General features: G+C 47.9%; 1 protein-coding gene and 1 pseudogene across 5 annotated transcripts; both read right to left on the reverse strand.

Moving 5' to 3' along the window:
- Positions 1 to 231: 231 nt before the first annotated feature.
- LOC112629903 (60S ribosomal protein L8) lies at positions 232 to 1,119 on the reverse strand. 4 transcript variants are annotated; one of them, XM_025393714.1, is made up of 2 exons: positions 665 to 1,106; positions 232 to 601 (listed from the first exon to the last, which is right to left on the reverse strand). In XM_025393714.1, the coding sequence occupies exons 1-2, from the start codon at positions 1,067 to 1,069 to the stop codon at positions 296 to 298; spliced, it is 711 nt and encodes a 236-aa protein (XP_025249499.1). In that variant the 5' UTR covers positions 1,070 to 1,106; the 3' UTR covers positions 232 to 295. The 4 variants fall into 4 exon arrangements, with proteins under 4 accessions (XP_025249499.1, XP_025249498.1, XP_025249500.1 ...); XM_025393713.1 differs by having other exon boundaries at positions 232 to 829; positions 890 to 1,104; XM_025393715.1 differs by having other exon boundaries at positions 237 to 712; positions 791 to 1,104.
- Positions 1,120 to 14,317: 13,198 nt separating this feature from the next.
- Positions 14,318 to 16,145, reverse strand: LOC112629836 (annotated as a pseudogene). The gene is made up of 2 exons (XR_003120759.1): positions 16,051 to 16,145; positions 14,318 to 15,946 (listed from the first exon to the last, which is right to left on the reverse strand). The product of XR_003120759.1 is annotated as an uncharacterized LOC112629836 (transcript).
- Positions 16,146 to 16,639: the final 494 nt, after the last annotated feature.

Genomic DNA, 16,639 nt, shown 5'->3' on the forward strand with positions numbered 1-16,639 from the left:
AGAAACTGCACTGCATTGTTCTTCACTTTGCTTAGTTGTTTAAAAAAGTTGACATTTTATTGTGAAATAAAACATACATGCAGAAGAATTCGCAAACCGTACATTTGGTAAATGGTTATAAAGCAAACAGCTACGTAACCAGATCACACGCCGAGCCCTGCCAGCACCCCAGAACCCCCACGGATCCCACCCTAACCACAGCCCCATTCCCTCATCGGGAAATGTGCTTGGTTTTATTTTCTTTTTTTTTTTTTTTTTTTTGGCATAAAGACAAACTTTATTGAGGCTCTCAGCACTAGTTCTCTTTCTCCTGCACAGTCTTGGTTCCCCGGAGACGTCCAGTCCGGCGGGCAGCAATGAGACCCACTTTACGGCCAGCAGGGGCATCTCTGCGGATGGTAGAGGGCTTGCCGATGTGCTGGTGGTTGCCACCTCCGAAAGGATGCTCCACAGGATTCATGGCCACACCCCGTACTCGTGGCCAGCAGTTCCTCTTTGCCTTATATTTGTGGTAGGCCCGGCCGGCCTTCAAGATGGGTTTGTCAATTCGGCCACCTCCAGCCACCACACCAACCACAGCTCTGTTAGCTGAGGAGATAACCTTCTTGGAGCCGGAGGGCAGCTTCACACGGGTCTTCTTGGTCTCAGGGTTGTGGGAGATAACGGTGGCATAGTTCCCTGATGCCCGGGCCAGCTTGCCACGGTCTCCAGGCTTCTCCTCCAGGCAGCACACGATCGTACCCTCAGGCATGGTGCCCACAGGGAGCACATTGCCAATGTTGAGCTGGGCCTTCTTGCCGCAATACACAAACTGTCCCGTGTGAATGCCCTCGGCGGCAATGAACAGCTCCGTCCGCTTCTTAAACCGGTACGGATCCCGGAAGACCACCTTGGCGAGCGGCGCGCCGCGGCCCGGGTCGTGGATGATGTCCTTCACGATGCCCTTGATGTAGCCGTGCCGCTCGGCGAAATCCACGGCGCGCAGGCGCGCAGCGCCCTTACGGTGCTTCACGTGCGCGCGAAACACAGACCCGGCGCCCTTCCTCTGTCCACGGATCACACGGCCCATGGCGACGGGTCCAGCTCACTAGCGCGGCCGAAAGAGGAAAACGTGGTTTTATTTTCAAGCCAACCCATAACCTCACCTCATGTTCCAAGAAAGTCCCACAGTGATATGAGACCAATCTGTTCAGCTATTTTTACAGGGAATTCTTTACAGCCTAAATCCGAAATACTTCCCACCTCTGGGAGCCTGAAACTCACTCCGCCGCTCTTGGCCTCGTCCGGGCAGGAGCTTTCTCACAAACCTGTCGCTCCAGTTCTTAAGAAACCAGATTTTATTAAAAGATTGGGTTTAGGACAATTAGGTAACTGATTAGTCTATCACAGTTGTCTGTGACAAGAACATAAATATTAGAGTTGAGACGTCAATTTTATGAATAAAACCAAGCAGAAACCCTAACAAAGGCAAGATGGGGGTTGTTTAGATCAGATGCAAGGGCTTCCGGCCAACAGGCAGATCCAACAGGCAGACAGAGCACTCATGTCCATCCATTTCCTGCTGAAACCCGGTTAAAATTATTTAAGTGTTGAAAGTAGAGAAAGAAGATAGAAGGCAGAAGATAGAAGGCATGGCCGGGTATGGTGGCTCACGCCTGTAATCCCAGCCCTTTGGGAGGCTGAGACAAAAGGATTGCTCAAGGCCAGGAATTCAAGGCCAGCCTGGGCAACATAGTGAGACCCTGTCTCCATTTAGAAGAAGAAGAAGAAGAATTAAAAGAAGAATTAGAAGAAGGAGGAAGGGGAGGAGAAACAAAATGCTCCAGGGCCAAGACAGTGAAAGGCAGAGGCCACGGCAAAGTCTGAGGGCTGGAGGCTGAGGGACAGATGATGGACGGGTGGACACCGGTGAGGCCAGAGGAGGCTACTTGGAGCCACAGGGAGAGCCTGGGGAGGCTCAGGCATCTCTGAAAGGGGGCATCAGGCGAGGCTGAAAGCAGGAGGCACGGGATCTCCAGGTCCTCCTCCACACCCAGGAGGGCAGGCGGCAGCCCCGGCCCAGCTGGGAGGGCCCAGGAGACATTGGCCAGAAGACACTGTCATGGAGATTCCGAGGCAGGAACGGGAAGCAGGAGTAAAGGAACAGTGACCTTTGCCGACTTGGATCCAAGAGTTGTGGCAACCAAATTACAGATCCTTCCACCCCACACCCCAGGGGACAGAGTGACAGGTCCTTCCACCCCACACCCCAGGGGACAGAATTCCTTTCAGGGAAACACACCCACGAGAAAAATCTGCGTGATTCGTGGGTTCCTCAACATGAGACCCATGCGCCTCCCTGGTCATCCCAGGGCCCACAGGCAAACCTCCTTACACCACACACACACACACACACACACACACACAGACCCCCAGGGTTCCACATCCCTTCTCAGTGCCTTATGCTGAGAAATCAACAGTCAAAGACCACCGGGCAGCCTTCAACACGGAGAAAGAGGCAAAATCAAGTTGTGTGGTCAGAGGAGACAGTGAATGGGGTGGAAGAAAACTTCAACAAAGAAAAGCGATTGTTCAAATGCTCGGGGATGTCTGTCTCCCACCAGTGGAATTGCTGTGACACTCAGTGTGCGTCAGTGTGTGCAGAGGCATCTCCTGTCTCCAGTGGAGACGCTGGGATCAAATTAGTGATGGGTACAAGAACGCTCATCAAACCACCAGAGGAGGAGCGGAGGGCACAGGGCTTTATTATGAACAGGATAGGTCAACAGGATTGGCCCTGGGATTGGACGGGGGTTTGAAGAGAAAGAGGAATCAAGAAAAATCCCAAGAGGTTTGACTTCAACAACTGGAAGGAGAGCAGCCCCTGGTACCGAGATGGAGGTAACAGGAGGAAGAGCACCTTGTCCGGGAAAGCAAAGTCCTGGTGTGGATGCCCAGGTAAGATGTCAGCTGACCCAGTATTCAGGTCTGGGCTGAAGATGAGATTTTGGGAGCTTCTGGGGTATGGATGTGATTTACAGGTGACTTTGCCTGGGAAGATCCTCTCAGAAAAAAATAGCTGGAGAAGAAAGACAGGAGGAGGTTAGGATGATGGGAGGGGGACCAGGATCGGGCTCCAGGATCCCTCCCAAAAAAGCCCTTCTGGAGGAGGGGTTGGTGGAGCAAACGCTGCTGCAGGGCACTGGAGGGATGTGGCCGCCGGCGCCCTGGCAGGGGTGACTGTGGGGGGCAGAGGGCACTGTGGTGGGCCTCGGGCCTTAGAGACAACAGGAAAGAGGAGGTGGGGCTGGTGTGTGTACAAAGTCCTCCTAGGTGGTTTCTCTAGAAAGCGGAGAAGAGGTAGCTGCTGGAGGGGGTGAGATCAGGGGTCTTTTCATGGCAGCAGCTCTCAGCATGGCGTAGACGGACCAGTACCCCTGAGTGTGAGGGGGTGACGGTACCGGGTGGAAGGGGCTTCAGACAGGACGGGGGAGATGGTGCAGAGCCTCAATGCTGGTGGGCATGGTCGATGTGATGGTAGGCAGCCTGGGACGTCTCTCAGGATTCCTCCATAAAATCTAGTGGACAGTGAGAAGGAGCGAGCGAGAGAGAGAGAGAGAGAGAGAGAGAGAGAGAGAGAGACAGCACTGAGAGTCCGGGCAGATGCGAGTTCGTGACCCAGGGAGGAAGCCTGGCAGAAGGGGCCCCACTCCTCCAGATCCAGGGATCTGGGACCTAGGAGGGTCTTGGGATCTGTAATGACCGGAAAACACCTGGGGCAGGTTCCACAGCAGCCCCAGGGCACCAAAACCTGGTCCAGGAGGACAGAGATTTGCTGAGTCCAGACTCCAAACAGAACTACACAAATGGGAAGGTGTGGAGAGGGACATGGGTCCTGATTTGCAGACTGCGGCCTCCAAGCCTTGGACTGAGGAAGTTAGGAAGAAAGGAGACAAGGAGAATTCAGGGACAGCTGGAGAGAAGGCCTGGAGTTGCTTCCAGTCTATGGGAAAAGCAGCAATCTTGTGAGTGGGAGCACCATCTGGAGCTGGGTGGGTGGGAGCATCATCAGGGAGGCTCAGGGCTGGGTGGGAGATGGCCCCGCCCTCCTTCCCCTCCCCTGCACAGCAGACAGGTCTCGGCATCCTGTCCTCAGGGGATACCTCACCTCGCTGCACTTTCAGCTTTTGTTTTTTTTTTGTTTTGTTTTGTTTTGTTTTTTTGTGTTTTTTTTTTTTTTTTTTGAGACGGAGTCTTGCTCTGTCACCCAGGCTGGAGTGCAGTGGCCGGATCTCAGCTCACTGCAAGCTCCGCCTCCCGGGTTCATGCCATTCTCCTGCCTCAGCCTCCCGAGTAGCTGGGACTACAGGCACCCGCCACCTCGCCCGGCTAGTTTTTTGTAATTTTTAGTAGAGATGGGGTTTCACCGTGTTAGCCAGGATGGTCTCGATCTCCTGACCTCGTGATCCGCCCGTCTCGGCCTCCCAAAGTGCTGGGATTACAGGCTTGAGCCACCGCGCCCGGCCTCAGCTTTTGTTTTTTAAGAGCTTGACTGCAACTCCCTGCCCCCAGATGCTGGCGGTAGGGCTGGAGCCAATGGAGTGGTTGGCCCAGACTCTTCCCCTTCCTGGCCCCAGTTCTGGGGAAGACCTGACCTGGGCCTCCTCTGACCCGTGTCTTAGACCCCAGGGGGATCACACCCACTCCAAAGAGCTAACACCTGAGGACTGTAACCCCTGAAAAAGAAACAAGTTGAGCTGAGGATACTGTTTAAAATTTTATTTGTTTATTTTATTTTATTTTTATTTTTTGAGATGAATCTCTCTCTGTCTCCCAGACTGGAGTGCGGTGGCGCAATCTCGGCTCACTGCAACCTCTGCCTCCTGGGTTCAAGCAATTCTCCTGCCTCAGCTTCCTGAGTAGCTGGGACTACAGGCCCGCACCACCACACCCGGCTAATCTTTGTATTTTTAATAGAGACAGAGTTTCACCACGTTGGCCAGGCTGGTTTCGAACTCCCGACCTCAGGTGATCCACCCGCCTCGGCCTCTCCTGTTTAAAGTTTTAAAACAGATGCACCAAGAATTCATACAAATAAACATATTCAAAGAGATAAGGGCAGATACCAGAGACATAAAGCAGGGAAGAAGGAATGTCTAGCATCCAATGAAATAATTGAAATAAGGAACATGATGAGGCCAAATGCGGCCAAAGCCAGGTGAGCGGGCTAGAGGCAACTCGCCCAGAAGGCAACAGGAAAAGAGAGAACCTATGAAAGAATGGTTAAAGGTGATTAAGGTAATTAAAGAAGTGGCAATGTACAGATAATGGAGTTCCAGGAACAAGGAGACAAATAAAAATGGAGGAAAAAATACTTGAAGGTAAAATGAGAAAAAATTAAACAAAGATGAAAGCTCTCAAACTGAAAGGGCTTAGAGAGTGTCAAATAGGATGGATGAGAAACTTACCCGTAATTGATAGTGAAACTCAAGAATATCAAAGAAAATTCCAAAAGTTTCTATGAAGAGCAGATCACCAACGAAAGAGTAAGTTTGGTTTCAGAGTTTCCAGCAGCCACACTGGGTGCCAGAAGACACTGGAGTAATATTTTTAAAGACCTCAAGGAAAAGAATTTGACACAGAAGACAAGTGCAGTGGCTCACACCTGTAATCCCAGCACTCTGGGAGGCCGAGGCAGGAGGATCATGAGGTCAGGAGATGGAGACCATCCAGGCCAACATGGTGAAACACCGTCTCTACTAAAAACACAAAAATTAGCTGGGTGTGGCAGCGCATGCCTGTAATTCCAGCTACCAGGGAGGCTGAGGCAGGAGAATCCCTTGAACCAGGGAGTTGGAGGTTGCAGCGAGCTGAGCTGAGATCATGCCACTGCACTCCAGCCTGGGGGACAGAGCAAGACTCCATCTGAAAAATAAATAAATAAATAAAATAAAACATTAAAAAAAGAATTTGACGTAGAATTTTATAGCCAGCTCAACTGTCACTGAAGTATGAGCACACATCAAATTATCTTCCAGTATCAAAGGCCTCAGAAGATCCACTTTTCCAAGACCCACTTTGAAAACGTTCTTCAAGGAAATTAGAAGATAAATAAATCCAGGAGGATGTTGATAGGAACTATGGGTATAAAAAGCTTTAGATCAAATAGATTTTAATAAAGTCTATTGTTATCTAAAAAAGCCAGGACTGGCCGGGCACGGTGGCTCACACCTGTAATCCCAGCACTTTGGGAGGCCGAGGCAGGCGGATCACGAGGTCAGGAGATCGAGACCATCCTGGCTAACACGGTGAAACCCCGTCTCTACTAAAAATACAAAAATTAGCCAGGCATGGTGGAGAGCGCCTGTAGTCCCAGCTACTCGGGAGGCTGAGGCAGGAGAATGGCGTGAACCCGGGAGGCGGAGCTTGCAGTGAGCCGAGATCACGCCGCTCACTCCAGCCTGGGCGACAGAGCGAGACTCCATCTCAAAAAAAAAAAACAAACAAAAAGCCAGGACCGAAGTGAGGAGAGAGGATGAAGTACATTTACAACAACACAAAAGTAAATATCTAAACAGAATCAACATGGGAATCCAAAGATTTAATATTAATCTGCTCAGGAAATAAATAGGATTAGATATGTATCAATGTGGATCTTAAACTAAAGGTAACCACTATTAAAATCTATAGAAGAAACTTGGGGAAAAGGAAAGGAATGTAAAAGCCAATTATGAACAAAGGAGGCAGAAATAAAGTCCTGCTGCAACCACAGACACGATCAACTTAATGAGCTAAAACACCAGTATGAAGCTTGGATTTATAAAAAAAGAATCAACAGTTTTCCAAGGAAGCATATTTGAAAGTAAAGGACACTAAAAAGTTTAAAATAAATAGAAAAAGAAGCGCTAGGCAAATTTGAATCAATATAAAACTAGACAGTAGCCCTGCTATCTGCAAAGTCCAAAGCAAAGTAATCACCAAAGAACAGCATGATGTTATATACTTGAAAGAGGAAACAAATGAACAAGATGCAACCATTATGATTCAAAAACTGAATAAATTGAAAACAACAACAAGAAAGGAAATAATGAATATAAGGACAGAAATAAATAAAAGCAAAAACTGGCCAGGTGCAGTGGCTCACGTCTGTAATCCCAGCGCTTCGGGAGGCCGAGGCAGGCGGATCCCCTGAGGCCAGGAGTTTGAGACCAGCCTGACCAACATGGCGAAACCCTGTCTCTACTAAAAATGCAAAAACTACCTGGGCGTGGTGGCACGTGCCTGTAGTCCCAGCTACTCGGGAGGATGAGGCAGGAGAATCACTTGAACCTGAGAGGCAAAAGTTGCAGTGAGCCGAGATTGTGCCACTGCACTCCAGCCTGGTGACAAGAGGGAGACTCTGCCTCAAAAAAAAAAAAAAAAAAGCAAAAACTCACACAACTATACAGAGAAAAACGTAAGTTGGTAATTATATTAGATATTCCTTAAAACATATAAAATAGCAGACATCAAAGGTTTGAAATATACAAATTCTAAATCATTATATTTACATAGAAATCTCATCCAATGAAGACTATACTTGTAAAAATGTATAGAATGTTTATACAATTTGATCATATATCATGAAAAATGTATTTAGCAAGAAAGAAATACAATAAACTCTAAAGCAACAAAGTGTGTTCTAACATAACAGTATAATAAATCTTGAAATAAATAACAAAAGGATAGAAGTTTTAAAATACCACATTTTTGGAAAGGAAATGGCATTACTAAACATCCCTTGGGTTTAAAAGTAAATCAGAAGAGGGTTACAAAATATTTAGAACCAAATTAAAATAAAAACAAAAATGTAAAATTTTGTGGGACAATGTTAAATTAGTACTTAAAAGAAATTTTATAATTTCAAATGTATTTACAGGAAGCAAGAAAACTTCAAAATAAAACAAAATATTCAATACAAAAATCGGAAAACTGAATAGAAAAACTGAATAAATTGAAAACAACAAGAAGAAAGGAAATAATGAATATAAGGACAGAAACAAATAAAAAATTATCAAAAAAAAGATTAACCAAAAAAACCCCTTACTTCTCAGAAAGATTAATAAAATAGAGCTTGAACAAGACCAATCAAACCAAAAAACAAGCAAGTAAGAAACAAATCAACAAAATACAGAACAAAAGACCCTGCAGATATAGAGAGATTTGCTAACATAAAAAAGTACATTTTTAAAAACGGTGTATTAGTTAGGAAGTACAGATGAAAGACATATGTTTTTCAAAAATAAAAATGCTGAAATTGTAGCAAGAAGGATTTTTGTAAAAAACAAAGGACGGCCTAGAACAGGCTAACTAAGGAGAAACATAAACTAGAAAGGGATCAAAGACCTAAATGTAAAAAGTAAAACCCTAAAACTCTCAGAAAAAAATACGAGTGTCAATCTTTGCAGTCTCAGGTTAGGCAAAGCCTTTTGTGATACGATCCGAAAACCACAAACAACAAAAGGAAACTTCCAGAAACATCAGTAGAGTGAAAAGACAAGCCCAGAGTGGAAAGAGGTCTGCGCAGACCAGGTGTCTCATAAGTGCTGTGCATCCAGAGTAGACCCAGAACTCTCCACTCCACGGGGTAGGAATTACCCCACTGGGCCAAGCGGACACAGGATGTGAAGCGGCGTTGCTCTCGGGAAAACACATGAAGGGGCCGGGTGCCAGTGAGGACACTCAGCGTCATCAGCCATCAGGGAAATGGGAATCAAGCCACACCCAGGCACCACCGCACACCCACTGGCATGGCGGTCAGGACGCAGAGGGATAGAGACTGGGGCTGCTGAGGATGTGCAGAGCCCGGAACCCTCATGCACTGATGGAAGCGTAAAGCAGCCAAGAGTGCAGGTGCTTCAGGAAATGCTCTGACAGTTCCTCAGCATCTAACCATAGAGCGAATGTAGGACCCAGCAGTTCCACTCCTGGTGGAATACATACACTCCTGGTGGAATACATACACTCCTGGTGGAATACATACACTCCTGGTGGAATACATACACTCCTGGTGGAATACATACGAGAGGGGACACCTATGTCCCCACAAAAACATGCCACCATGTTCATCACAGAGTTGTTCATAACAGCCAAAAAGAGGAAACGATGCCAATGGCCATCCACTGACAGACAGCTACATAAAACGTGGTCAGTCCATACTATGGGGTATGATTTGGCAATAAAAGGGGATAAAGTACTGCTACACGCTACAACACGGATGAACCTTGAAAACATGATGCTGTGTGAAAGAAGTCAGGTGCACAAGGCTATGTATTATATGATTTCCCTTAGAGGAAATGTCCAGAATTGGCAAATCTGCAAAGACAAAAAGATTAGCCGTTGCCTAAGGTCAGGGAGGAGGACTGCTAAGGGGATCGGGTCGGGGTCGGGGGCGGGAAACGGGGAATAGCTACTAATGGGTACAAATTCTTTTTTTTTTTAAAGTTGATAAAAACGTTCTAAAATTGATTGTGGTGGTTTCGCAATTCCATGAATACTAAAACCGGCTAAATACACTTTAAACGGGTGAATTTTACGGTATGTGAATTATAGTTCAGGAAAGCTGTTAAAATAAAAATAAACGAACTGCTTCCTTTTGGAGAAAACGGGACAGAAGAAATAGAGAGAAGACATTTCTCTGAGCATAGCATTTTGAATAGTTTTAACTTTTGGAATCATGACATTTTACATATTCAAATAATAAAATTATCAAGAATTGGGGAAAATGCTACAATAGAATGCCAACAAAGGAACCCAAGTGTCTTTCAAACAATTAGCCATCATCTGAAAGAGAGTTGGGACAAAATTTAAGTAATTTTTGAAGACAGCACTTTGACTGCATACCCTCAGACTAAAGAAAAAAGCTGCAAACAGATCTGGAAGTCTCAATGCGTTTGTTTCTTGTGGTCCTGTGGGTGGAGCCATTCCAAACCTGCTCTGTGTTATGGCATGTTTGAGCCACGCGTGATGCTCCCTCTGCGGCCGTGAGCCGGGGTGGTCACCATGCAAGACAGGACACACAGGAGTGAGGTGGGTAAGGAAGTGCCGTGGGGCTGGGTTGTAGCGGAGGTAGAAGGGTCTGGAGGTTCTGATGGCCCACTAGCAACAAGCACTTCTCCCACTCACATCTTAACTTCAAATCCCATTCCTCACTAAAAAGAACCAGAATTCTCAGAGAAAGGGCTGGATTCAGTGGCACAGCAGAGAAGGTACATCCGCTGCATAGAAAATAAGGACGTGGTCGCGTGCATGGCTCACGCCTTTAATCCCAGCACTTTGGGAGGCAGAGGTGGGCGGATCACAAGGTCAACAAATTGACACCAGCCTGGCCAACAAGGTGAAACCCCATCTCTACTAAAAATACAAAAATTAGCCAGACGTGGTGGCGTGTGCCAGTTGTTGTCCTAGCTATTCAGGAAGCTGAGGCAGGAGAATCGTTTGAACCCAGGAGGCAGAGGTTGCAGTGAGCCAAGACCGCACCACTGCACTCCAGCCTGGCAATAGAGTGAGACTCTGTCTCAAAAAAAAAAAAAGAAAAAAGCAAGCAAGAAAGAAAAGAAAATAAGGACGTGCTCCATATACACCATGGAACACTATGCAGCCATAAAAAAGGATGAGTTGAAGTCCTTTGCAGGGACATGGATGAAGCTGGAAATCATCATTCTGAGCAAACTGTCACAAGGACAGAAAACCAAACTCCGCATGTTCTCACTCATAGTTGGGAATTGAACAATGAGAACACTTGGACACAGGGTGGGGAACATCACACACTGGGGCCTGTCATGGGGTGGGGGGAGGGGGGAGGGAGAGCATTAGGAGAAATACCTAATGTAAATGACGAGTTGATGGATGCAGCAAACCAACACGGCACACGTATACCTATGTAACAAACCTGCACGTTGTGTGCATGTACCCTAGAACTTAAAGTATAATAAAAACAATAATAATAGAAAGAAATGCAGACATGTAAAAAAAGAAAGAAAGAAAAAGAAAATAAGGATGTACTCAAAACAAGGACTGGTCCAAAGAAAGATGCTGGAACAGCCTGGACAGACCCCCACGGCAAACCTGGAACAACGGAAGCAGCAACATCTATCAGAACAACAATCAGTTATAACCCACTATAAATAGAATAACGTTGCCAAACAGAGAATCCATGAACCCACAGGGATAGTAAACAAACACTGGGAAGAAAGTAGCCCTTCTTTATCGAATGCTGTGAGAAGTGATGGAGGTGGAAAATCAACACATTGAACCGTCACCATAACGGTTGACCCAGCTGAATGCAAACGTGATTGAACCCTCACCGTAACGGCTGACCTAGTTGAGTGCAAACGTGACTTGGTGCCAGTGAGGCCAGCTTGGGGCAGGAGGAGGCTTTACGGGCAGACAGGGCGTTCTCAGCCTCAGCAGATCTCCTGCAGGACACCCAAGGACGATGAAAATCAGTGACTATTCAGAGGAGGAACCACCTTATCGGGGACCAAAATTAACACTGCCAATCAGGGCAGGCTGACAGACGCCTCCGTGTTCCGTATCTCAAGGACATTGTTTACAGAGCACTCCAGCTGGAAATACGTAACTCGAAATCAACCCTGACAAAATACCAGACCAAACCAAACTGAGGGCACGCTTTAATACAACCGGCTGGTATTTTTTCAAAAATATCACTGCTGTTAAAGACAAAGACAGGCTGAAGAACTGCAACAGATTAAAGAATAAAGAGATGTGATTACTAAATAGAGGATGTGATCTGGTACTCCGTCCTGGACCAAGAAAAATAAAGGATAGGAAAGAAACTGTCAAAATTAGAATGAAAACTGTAGATGAGATAAAAAGTACTGGCTCCACGTTACAGTTCTTGAATTGATAGCTTGTGTGGTTACATAAGATAATATCCTTATTCTTAGGAAATAAACACTAACTTTTTGTTTGTTTGTTTGTTTTTGGTTTTTTTTTAGACATAGTCTCACTCTGTCACCCAGGCTGGAGTACGGTGGTGCCATCTTGGCTCACTGCAACCTCCACCTGCCGGGTTCAAGCAATTCTCCTGCCTCAGCTTCCCTAGTAGCTGGGATTACAAGCGTGCACCCGGCTAATTTTTTGTATTTTTAGTAGAGACGAGATTTCACAATGTTGGCCAGGCTGGTCTCGCACTCCTGGCCTCAGGTGATCCACCCGCCTCGGCCTCCCAAAGTGCAGGGATGACAGATGTGAGCCACCGTACCCAGCCAATAAACACTAAAGTATTAAGGGGTAAGGGATACAAAGTAAAGTAGGGGAAAGAAAGAAAGAAAGAGAAAGAGGCAAGGAGAGAGAGACAGAGGGAAAGGGAGAGAGACTGCTATGACATGCGGCAAAAAGTTAAAAATGGATAAATATGCTTAAAGAGTATATGGAAGGTTTGTTTTTTTTCCCTTCAAATTTCTGTAAGTTTGAAATTAATTCAAAATAAGCCAAAAAAAAAAAAAAAAGGAACAGAGTAACTTCCTTTAAACAAGGAGGCCTCCTTTTGAAGCTGCAGCATCTGAGACACAGGTGACGAGTCCAGGCCCCCCAACTCTGTCTCCCCTCCCAGCCAAGATGATTTTTAAAAGTCCACAGTTGCAAACTGTTAGTGTCTCCTAGGGAGGGTTTTCTCCTCATTCCCATGGTTAACATGCTTAGCAGGTTAACACTTTTCATCCTGTGTGTTTAGGAACCTGTGAGAAAGGGTAAAGGTCAACACGGCAGGTGGGGTGCTTCCTGCACTGCTGCCAACAGGCTGGTGTTTTTCTTGCGTGACGGGATCCCAGGCTGGCGGCCCAGGGCTGTGCCACCCGTTGCTGCCCATGCCTGAGTGTGGATGTGGATCCTCACGCCTGCCCCTCATGGTGCCAACAGCAGGTGCCCCTGTAGGCATCAGGACTACATTTCAAGCAAAAACAAGGCAGGAAGGGGGTGGGAAGGTGTCCTCGACCCAGCCTTGCATTCACTTGCAAAGGAAACTCACTCAGCCACAAGCCCTCCCCTTCTCAGTGGCCAGAACTGTGCTGCGTGCACACCAAGGGCCAGAAGACAGACACCAGCTGGCAGAGGACTGGCTGACCAGGGACCCACGCTGGCAGGACGCAGTTCCAGTCCCGCAACTAGCTCCAAATTAAAATGTAAAAAGCCACATTTAGCACATGAGATTTTTCCTGAGCTTTATTTTTTTTAAGGGCTGCGTGCTTTCTATGTGAGATAATCTGAAATTACAGAAAACACACAATGGGAATATCGCATGGTGGCCTCGACCTTTCTAAGCTTTGGCTGTTGCACAAAACCACTCTACATCTCCAACGTTCTGTGCTCTGTGGTTGTTTTGTGTGGAAACAAAATCTCTGGGGTTGACCAGATATACTTGGAAATTCCTTGTAACCAATGAAACTGCGGCTAAAATGCACTGTGTTCCAATTGGGATTTTGCATTTCACATATTATTTTTGAAAAACAACACAGAAAATGCAAAAGCTACAAGGACTATAAAAGTTTTCTATGTAGGCCGGGCACGGTGGCTCATGCCTGTAACCCCAGCACTTTGGGAGGCCAGTATGGGAGGACTGCCTGAGCCCAGGAGTTTGAGACCAGCCTGAGCCAGATAGCAAGACCGGCATTTCTACACAACAAATTTAAAAATTAGCTAGGCATAGTGACATGCACCTGTGATCCTAGCTACTTTGGAGGCTGAGGCAAGAGGATCGCTTATGCCCAAGAGTCTGAGGTTGCGGTGAGCCGTGATCACGCCACTGCACTCCACGCCACTGCATTCCACGCCTGGCCGACAGAGACCCTGTCTTGAATTTAAAAAAAAAAAAAAAAAAAAAAAGTTTTTTCTGTAAAGTTTAGGCAGAAACTTTTCAGATTGAGACTTGACATTTAATAACTTTCTGTAATAATGGAGGATTTTAACTTTGGTTCAATTTTTGGAATCTTTCGAAGGGTTTGAGGTTGCAGGTATCAAACCCTGCAGGAATGGGCTATGCACAGCTTCAGGCGGGCTGGAGTGCAGCTGAGGCTGCCAAGTGTGACAGCACAACAGTAAAAGCAAAATACACGCAGTGACAAGAGAAAAGAAGTGAATTCACACCGTGGGCCTGCAGATGTGGAAATGAAGCGTTACTGAGGCCAGGCGCCTGTGCTCTGGGGTTCCTGGCCAGGTTCCCAGAAGGAAGGGTGTGGTTCTTTTTCCTCTTGGATGGCTGGCTCCAGGCCCTGGATACCTCGGAGTCAATTCCAGACATTTGGGGTTGAGTCATCAGAAGAAAGAAAAGAGAGACATCTGAATTGTTCACATCACTGTATTTTAAACATGTTTAGGCAAGTATATTTTTGTTACTAAAATAGTAAATACATTTTACTAATAGTGGAGTACATTTTGTTACTAAAAAGGGAAAAAGTTATTCAAAATGATAAATATTGAATTAATAAGCTCTTGCATTAGAAGAAAATAGGAAGAAAGTTAGCAAAGGAAGGGGTGAACTGAAAGCGTCGACATGCATTCGTGAAAGTCCAGGTGCGGTTTATTCTGATTTACTCTGAGGTGAGCTGAAATCAGGACTGCAGGGCGGGCGACGCATCTGTGACAAGGCTGGACAGACTCAGGGGTGCCCGCCCCACCCTCCTCCTGCAGCCACTCCCCCAGGGCAGGCCTCCTGTCCAGGGAGCCAGGCTGTTGGCATGTCACACAAAATCACGTGTGCTGGGTTCTGCACAGAGCAAAGCCAGGTGTGCAGCACAAGGCAGGCTGTCTGGCTCTCGAAGACCCCGCAGTGGAGCCCCTGCAGCCTGGGCATGTTCTGACCCCAGAAGTGGCAGCTTCCTGCAGTCTCCCGACCTGTCATTCCTGTCCCGTGACTTGCAGAAAGGGGCAGCTCCTGGGAGATCCTGGGTGACACCTGGGACTCTGCCCTTCCTTCCTGGGCTGCTGTGTGAGGGGGGCCGGGGTCTGGAGACCCTGAGGGCTGCCCCAACACCAACACCCCTGCCTGTGCTCCTCTTGTGACGTGGGTGTGTCCTGTCCTTACTGCCAAAGCCACAGCAGGGGTGTGGGGAGCCTGTGCATCTGACTGGTACCTGTCTAACCCCACACCGCCTGTGCCACCGTAATCTGACCGGTACCTGTCCAACCCCACACCGCCTGTGCCACCGTAATCTGACCGGTACCTGTCTAACCCCACCGCCCATGCCACCGTAATCTGACCGGTACCTGTCTAACCCCACCACCTGTGCCACCGTAATCTGACCAGTACCTGCCTAACCCCACATCGCCTGTGCCACCATAATCTGATCGGTACCTGTCTAACCCCACCGCCTGTGCCACTCTACGTAATCTGACCGGTACCTGTCTAACCCCACCGCCTGTGCCACCATAGGACAGAGCACGAAGGAGAGCCCAGGAGGCACACCTGACACACTTAGCGGCTGAGCCGCAAGCCTGACGAGTGGGAGACCCCTGCGGTTCAGTGGCGTGAGGGCAGAGCGACGGGGCCCCTCTGCTTCTTTGTGAGCACACGCGCATGGAACAAGACTTCTGACCTGGTCAAACACTTCACACACACATAATGGAGGAAACTTTTGGCGTGCTATCAAACGCTTTGTCACACGCACACAACTCCGTCCCAGCATGGAGGAAAGGCAGCTGACCCTGGCCGACCCCACCCCAGGCTGGTCCCCACCAGAGGCCCAAGCGTTTCCCCTTCCAGCCGCACAGTTTCCAGTGGCCACCGTTCTTTACTGAGGATGTCACCTCCGGCCGCTGGTCTTGCCAGGTACCCTGTGCGAGGGTGAAACTGGCTGCCCAGTCTCCCAGCCCTGCCCTTATCGTGGTAAATACGCCCTTCAGCAGACATCCCCATGTCAGCCCTTGGGTCTGTTCCCTGCAGGGCTCTGCCTGGCAGCCCTGGGTACCACTGGCTCATCCACTCCCCACTGCCAAGCAGCCATCCCATGCCAGGGACACGGGGCTTAGAATCAATCAGAGAATAAAACAGATGCAACCTTGTGTGGAATTCACGAAATTCTGATATGGGAGAGAACCACATTCACCGGGTGCTGGTGCTGCGGTGTGACCGTGTCCCGCCAGAATTCACATGACATTGTAATTGCCATTGCGGAGGTACTAAGAGGTGGGCCCCCTGCTCTTGCAAATGGCTTCATGCCTCATAAAAAGGCAGCGGGGAACTGGCTGAGGCCTCTTGACCTTCCATCCCCTCCGCCACATGAGGATGCAGCGTTCCCAGCAGAAACTAATCTGCCCACACTTTCATCTTGGACTTCCAGCTTCCAGAACTGTGAGAAATGCTTTTTTTTTGGACAGAATCTCACTGTGTCACGCAGGCTGGAGTGCAATGGCGTGATCTCGGCTCACTGCAACCTCTGTCTTCCAGGTTCAAGCAATTCTTCTACCTTAGCCTCCCAAGTAGCTGGGACCACAGGCATGCGCCACCACCCCAGCTAGTTTTTTTGTATTTTTAGTAGAGATGGGGTTTCACCATGCTGGCCAGGCTGGTTTCAAACTCCTGACCTCAAATGATCCGCCCGTCTCGGCCTCCCAAAGTGCTGGGATTACAGGCGTGAGCCACCACGCCTGGCCTGAATGTCTG

The sequence above is a fragment of the Theropithecus gelada genome, chromosome 8 (genome assembly GCF_003255815.1).
Source record: "Theropithecus gelada isolate Dixy chromosome 8, Tgel_1.0, whole genome shotgun sequence".
In the NCBI taxonomy this organism is placed as follows: Eukaryota; Metazoa; Chordata; class Mammalia; order Primates; family Cercopithecidae; genus Theropithecus; species Theropithecus gelada.